The following is a 7,200-nucleotide window of genomic DNA, read 5'->3' as shown; positions in this document are numbered from 1 at the left end:
TGTACAGCTGCAACATGACCTCCCAACTCCTGTATTCAATACTCTGACCAATAAAGGAAAGCATACCAAGTGCCTTCTTCACTATCCTATCTACCTGCGACTCCACTTTCAAGGAGCTCCGAGCCTGCACTCCAAGGTCTCTTTGTTCAGCAACACTCCCTCGGAACTTACCATTAAGTGTATAAGTCCTGCTAAGATTTGCTTTCCCAAAATGCAGCATCTTGCGGTTATCTGAATTAACTCCATCTGCCACTTCTCAGCCCATTGGCCCATCTGATCCAGATCCTGTTGTAATCTGAGTAGGACTTTAGTTCCGCTGCATTTGGTATACTGCACACAGTTCTAGTCACCATATTACCAAAAGGATGTGGATGCTTTGGAGAAGGTACAGAGAAGATTCACCAGGATGTTGTGTGGTATAGAGGATGCTAGCTATGAGGAGAGGTTGAGTAGATTAGGATTATTTTCATTAGAAGGATGGAGATTGAAGGGGGGATCTTATTGAGGTCTACAAAATCATGAGAGCTATAGACAGAGTAGATAGCAAGAAGTTTTTTTCCCAGAGTGGGGGACTCAATTACTAGGGGTCATGAGCTCATGGTGAGAGGGGAAAGGTTTAATGGAGTTCAAGGTAAGGGGGAAAGGTTTAATGGAAGTAGGTGTGGAAAGTTCTTTGCGCAGAGAGTGGTCAGTGCCTGGATCGCGTTGCCAGTGGAGGTGGTAGAACCGGGCATCATTTGAGATGGGCATGGATAAAGTAAATAGACAAGGTCTTTTCCCCAAGGTGAGGGAGTTCAAAACCTGGGGCGATGTGCCAGATGAGAGGGGAAAGATTTAAAAGGCATCTTCAGGGCAGAGTGTGTGTGTATGGAATGAGTTTTCACACAGAGTGGTGTGTATATGGAATGAGTTGCCAGAGGAAGTGATGGAGGTTGGTACAATTGCAATATTTTAAAAGCATCTGGATGGGTACAATGAATAGGAGAGGTTTAGGGAGATACGGGTCAATACTCTTCCTGATTCCTATACTTCTTATTATTTCAGTATGCATACTTTATCTTCTTCACTTTTTTATCAGTATCCTTAATCATTAAATGTACTCTAGCACTGGATACTTCATATGTATTTCTTATGGTTATGCACCTAGCTTATTCTCTGTTCAACTCTTTAGAAAGCCTCCCATTTTTTAACCAACAACATGCAGTAAATGAATAGGAAAGGTTTAGCAGGATATGAGCCAAGCGCAAGCAAATGGGCCTAATTCAGTTTAGGAAACCTGGTTGACATGGACCTGTTCAACCAATGGCTCCATCTCCATGCTGTATGGCTATAACTCCAGATCCAACACAATCCCCTCCCTAGTAATATTATAAATGTGCATGGATGGAATGTGTTGCCAGAGGAGGTGGTGGAGTCTGGTACAAGCACAACATTTAAAAGACATCTGGATGAGCACATGAAAAAGAAGTGTTTGGAGAGATATGGGCCGAGTGCTGGTTAATGGGACTAGACTTATCTGGGATATCTGGTCAGCATGGATGAGATGGCCCAAAGGGTCTGTGGCTGTTCTGTACAACTCAATGTCTCTCTGAATAGGAGAAGGTGAGGATTGCAGATGCTGTTGATCAGAGTCGAGCGTATGGTGCTGGAAAAGCACAGCAAGTCAGGCAACATCCGAGGAGCAGGAGAGTCGATGTTTCTGGCATATAATGAAGAGCTTGTGCCCAAAATGTTGATTCTCCTGCTTCTCGAATGCTGCCTGATGTGCTGTGCTTTTCCAGCGACACTCTCTTGAGTCTATGAATAGGGCCCATTAGGGATGAAGGGGGAAATCTCTGTGTGGAGACAAAGCACATTGAGAGAGTGCTAAATGAATAGTTCACACACCTGCGGGCCCGGCTGAGATGCTTCGTGAACCGTTCCCTAAGTTTAGCTTAGGTCTCCCCGAGGTAGAGAAGACCACATTAGGAGCACCTGATGCAGTAAACTAGGATGGAGAACAGGCAGGTGAGGGGGTGATGTACCAGCAGGTTTTGCAGGGGATGTTACCTAGGAGTTTGGGGGTGTGGTTGGTGGGGAGAGTGGCACAAACCAAGGATTGATGAAGGGATTGCCCTTGTGGAAGGCAGAGGGAGCTGGGGTGATGTTCTTGCTGTTGGAGTATAATTGAAGTTGGCAGAGGTGCTAAAGGATGGTGTGTTGGATGTGGAAACTGGTAGCATGATAGGTGAGGACAGCCACTGTTAACAATGGATTGTTTACTCTGACATTATTTATTCTGCTGAATTAAACTGGACTCAGCATATAATTAATATGACCACAGAGCAAGTCAGACGCTAGGAATCCTGCACCAATCACTCACTCCACGACTCCCCAAAACCTGTTCACCATCTACAGGCCACAAGCCAAGAATATGGCAGAATGCTCCCCACTTGCCTGGATGGATGCAGCTTCAACAACATTCAAGGAGCTTGACACCATTCAGGACAAAGCAGCCCACTTGATTGGCATTACAACCACAAGCTTCCATTGCCTCCACCACTGATGCGCTGTATGTACTATCTATCATATCTGCACTGCAGAAATTCCCCAAAGCTCCCTACGATGCACCTTCCAACACACAACTCCTTCCATCTAAAAGGACAAGGCCAGCAGAGGCGTGGAAATGCTACCAGCTGCAAACCACTAACCATCCTGACTTGGAAATGTTCCTATTGAAGAGTTTCCCAAGAAAACAACTGTTTTTGTTGAGGATTATGGCAAGCATTCCACACCTATCAGGAATTACCAGGGGCATGACTCTCTGGAAGAACTTGACTTTGGAGAGGGTTCAGAAAGGTGATTGTCATATCCAATCACTTGACTATAGCAGATATATTTGTGGGCTGCTTACTGTATTTTTGAGAATTATTATATTAGCAATTACTGTGTTTGTGATATATTAAATCAGTCTCTCATTAACACACAATCAATTCTGAAAAAGACAACAATTTTTGGATCTTCCCTTTCCCAGGCAGTATGTCCTGTTCCTGCTTGGTGATATCTTCTACCCTGGTATCAGGGAGGCAATGTAACACTCAGAAATCATGTTGTGGTTGCAGAACTCTGTGCCAAATCCCTCATCATCATGGCATTTCCACTCTTCCCCTCACTAATGTATGCAGTCCAGCTTCCAAGGAAATTTGATGCGTACTGAATTCCCCGAGGTAGTTGTCACTCTCCTAGCATTCAAAATGTTATAATACTTGGTGAAAAGTTGATTAAAATCAAAAACGTTAATTATTAAGCCATCAGTGGACTGACTGAGAAATGGATCCTGAATGTTCACCTCACCATGTCATTTCATGTTTGTTTAATGTTTGGACAAAAGTCGGATAAAGAAACTGACAATTGCAAGGTAACATTGATTCTTTATTGGATTTCTAAGCAACAGAATGAAAATACAGGGAGATAAGTTTCAGAAATTGTGTAGAATTAGCATATTGGAAGGAGTGCATTTTCAAAAAATGGAGGGTATTCCGCTATATTTGAGCATGAGCTACAAGACAATTAAGAGCTGTGAGCATTTGGTTATGATGGTTGCATTTCTTGACAAAAGATGACAGGATTTTATCATCGTGGATTTAATGGTACTGCTTCGAAATAGCATCAACCAGCACAGCAAAAAATTTGTGCCATATCGCATGGACCTTTGGATTGAAATTTCCATCGGAAAGTTGAGCCAATTCGATGATAATGCAGTCAGTCAACAGCTAGAAAGAGAAGTAAAAAGCCTTAGTTCATTGAAAATACAGTGTGCACCAATAGGTTAAACTTTAAACTTACTGCACTTTAGCATTTTGGCAGAAAACATGTTAATCATGACAGGAAAGATCTCAGTGTCCTCAGAATGGTGCGGTTTTGTGGTAGTATCGCCACATCAGAGGCAGAAATCCTAGTTCAAGTCCCACCTTCCCCCTAAGGTGTATCACCACATATCCTGACCCTGAACTTTAACAATAAGTCTATGGAACAGTGAGTAATAAGTTTTCGTTCAGATCAGCTTGTGCTGCTGTGTAAAGCATTATATGAGCCAACGAGCAGATCAAGTTGGTCAGAATGAAGTGTTTGAGGCTTACTGACCTGTGCACTCCATTTCCAGAGTAATGCTCCAAATTGACTTTGCAGCAAAAGTAGGGGGAGAGTAAGTCTCTCGCTGGAAACTACACACCCCCTTTTCCCGGGAGTCACAGTTGACCGAGTGTCATGTCAATGCTGACCCAGGATTAGTTTGCAGTTACAACACAATTTCAATGAAAATGGAACACATATATAAAGAAAAAAATTTGGTACGTACATGGAAGCTTCCAGAATCCACGTGTAAAACCTCAGCATGGAACTTGCTGAGTGCTGTAAAGTTGCACTTGATGTTATTCACATCTTTGACAACTTCAGTAATCTTGCCTGACACCTTTTTCGCATGGCCTTCAACTGTAAAATTGTCCCTTTTCTCAAAGTAACGGTGAGTCCAAGGAAAAACAGTAAACATCCTGGAGAGGAAAAGCACAATGATTCGATTTAATGCCAAGTTCCAGATTGCATTTCGACATCACAAAGCTAATCAATGAATATTTTGTACTGCAGCTCTATTTTACAGCAGTGTGACTGAAACTGCAATGAATCCTTTGTTATGAACGTCCTGCACAAACACATGTGCATGTCAAGAGAATTGTGTAAATGTAAAGCGGCACGGTGGCTCACAGCACCAAAGTCCCAGGTTCAATCCCAGACTCGGGAGACTGCCTGTGTGGGTTTCCTCCCACAGTCCAAAGATGTGCAGGTTAGGTGGATTGGCCACGCTACATTACCCACAGTGTAAGGTGCAATAGTCAGAGAGAAATAGGACTGGGTGAGTTACTCTACAGAGGGTTGGTGTCGACTTGTTGGGCTGAAGGGCCTGTTTCCACTCTGTAGGGAATCTAATCTAATCTAAAGGAAGCATTCAAATGAAAATAAAACTGTACCTTTTCAGGCTTCTGGCAACAAGTTTTTCACAATCCAGAGTATTCCATTTTGCAATCCCAGCTATCTCATTTTCAGTCCAATGCACCATTTTGTCTGTTAAGAGGTCACTGCTTTCCCTTGTACGAAGAAGCTGTATTGTCCCTGAAGTTTGTCTCTTTTTATGCTCTGTAACAGGGCCCTTCCCCAAAGCTAAACCCCAATGTCATAGGCTAAATTTTTTTGGGCTGGGTGGGACCCTAATGTCCTATCTCTGGGTAGCACTCTTCTATGTTTCAGCATTAAGATAACCACATGTTGAATATTAATCAGTCCTTCCTGGCTCACTTCTGTCCAGTCAATAGAAAGAGTAGTCATAGTATTTTGCTGAATAATAGTTTTTTTAATCAACCAATTGAAAGATGTTCAGACCCTCCAAGGATGCACTCCTGTGCCCACTTCATCTGAACAAGTTGGCACCAGCAAGCCACCAGTCTCGCCAAATCACCATCTAAAGACACTGGGTCTCATTTCTTACAGCTCCCTTGTTGAGCTCACTCTGAGGCTCCTGGACTCTGGGGTCAGTATTGTTTGTTCCCACAGAGGGGGAAGTAGGCACCTTGTCACTGTAGGGGGCACTGAACAGTGAAGTGGCTGGTTAATGTTGCTGTGCTCCATTGTTCCACACTGTGTGTGAGTTTCTTCTGTTCTAAGAATCATCAACGTCTACAGCCCAGAGAAAAGGCCCTAAAGCCCATTGAGTCTGTGGCAGTCAGCGACATAACTACCTCTGTGACAAGCACACTACATGTTCTTCAAACAAGTATTCTAGAACCTAGAACAGAACAATACAGACCCTTCAGCTCTCGATGTTACTCTGACCTGTGAAACCGTTCTGAAGCCCGTCTAACCTCGAACATTCCATTGATCCATATGTTTATCCAATGACTATTTAAATGGCCTTAAAGTTTTCGAGTCTACCAATGTTGCAGACAGGCCATTCCACACTTTTACTACTTTCTGAGTACAGATCCTACCCCTGACATCTATCACCCCTCAGTTTAAAGCTAGGTGCCTCATGCTAGCCATCACCATCCATGGAAAAATGTTCTCACTGTCCACCATATCTAATCCTCTGATCATCTTGTATGTCTCTATTAAGTCACTTCTTAACCTTTTTCTCTCTAACGAATACAGACTCAAATTCCTCAGCCTTTCACATAAGACCATCCCTTCATACCAAGCAACATCCTGGTAAATCTCCCCTGCACTCTTTCCAATGCTTCTCCAGTAACCTGTCTGAAAGGCAAAGGGGAAAAGTCTTCATTGGGGCCACAAGATCTTGGAGCAGAATGAGGTCATTTGACCCATCAAGTCTGCTCCGCCATTCAATCATGGATAATATAGTTATCAACTCCATTGTCCTAACGTCTCCCCATAACCCTTGCTCCTCTTACCAGTCAAGAACCTATCTGTTTGAAGACATTGTTGTGGTCCAGTGTAGGCCGGTTGCAACAGTGGCCTCTACTAACAGTGTGGAATATTGTCCAGGTATGTCCTATCCACAAAACGCAGGGTAGTTCTAACCTGAATAAATGCTACCCCCACCAGCCAACTCTTGATCATCAGCAAAGTAATGGAAGCAGCCATCAACAGTGCTATCAAGTAATATATGTTCAGCAAAAACTGCTGCATGATGTTCAGTTTAGGTTCTGCCAGGGCCACTCAGCCCCTGACCTCATTACAGCCTTGGTTCAAACATGGAGATAAGAATTCCAGGTGTGAGGTGGAGTGACTTCCCTTTGATATCAAGGCTGCATTTGTTTCAGTGTGGCATCAAGGATTCTTAGAAAAACTGGAGTCAATGGGAATCAAAGGAAAGCTCTTTGTTTGCTTAGAGTCCTACCTGGTACATATGAAGATGCTCCTGGTTGGTCATCTGATCTCAAGAACATCTCTGTAAAAGTTCCTCAGCATCGTGTCCCAGGTACAACCATCTTCAGCTGCCTCATCAATGACCTTTCCTCCTTTATAAGGTCAAAACTGTGGATGTTTGCAATGATTGTACAATATTCAGCATCATTCTTGGTTCCTCAGACACTGAAATAATCCATCTTCAACTGCAGAAAAACCTGACAATATCCATGTTGGGGCTGACAAGCGGCAATTATCATTCATTTCACACAAGTGCCAGGCGATGACCATTTGCAGCTGGTCAAA

The 7,200-nt window shown here is 43.3% G+C and overlaps 1 protein-coding gene across 1 annotated transcript; it reads right to left on the bottom strand.

The window, feature by feature from the left end:
- Positions 1 to 3,398: 3,398 nt before the first annotated feature.
- On the bottom strand, positions 3,399 to 5,178 carry LOC140464413 (hemoglobin subunit beta-like). Its single transcript, XM_072559431.1, has 3 exons — positions 5,004 to 5,178; positions 4,337 to 4,529; positions 3,399 to 3,752 (listed from the first exon to the last, which is right to left on the bottom strand). Exons 1-3 carry the CDS (start codon positions 5,090 to 5,092, stop codon positions 3,624 to 3,626), a joined length of 411 nt encoding a protein of 136 aa, XP_072415532.1. The 5' UTR covers positions 5,093 to 5,178; the 3' UTR covers positions 3,399 to 3,623.
- Between the last annotated feature and the right edge of the window lie 2,022 nt (positions 5,179 to 7,200).

The sequence above is a fragment of the Chiloscyllium punctatum genome, chromosome 40, assembly GCF_047496795.1.
Source record: "Chiloscyllium punctatum isolate Juve2018m chromosome 40, sChiPun1.3, whole genome shotgun sequence".
NCBI classification, from domain to species: Eukaryota; Metazoa; Chordata; class Chondrichthyes; order Orectolobiformes; family Hemiscylliidae; genus Chiloscyllium; species Chiloscyllium punctatum.
Note: the sequence above shows the minus strand (reverse complement) of the source record. Positions and strands in the feature narration are given on the sequence as shown.

Coding starts and splice junctions, on each gene's coding strand:
- LOC140464413 (XM_072559431.1), bottom strand. CDS start 5,092: ATGGTGCATTGGACTGAAAATGAGATAGCTGGGATTGCAAAATGGAAT. Junction 4,530..5,003: donor GTTGCCAGAAGCCTGAAAAG/GTACAGTTTTAT, acceptor TTTCCTCTCCAG/GATGTTTACTGTTTTTCCTT. Junction 3,753..4,336: donor TGGATTCTGGAAGCTTCCAT/GTACGTACCAAA, acceptor TTCTCTTTCTAG/CTGTTGACTGACTGCATTAT.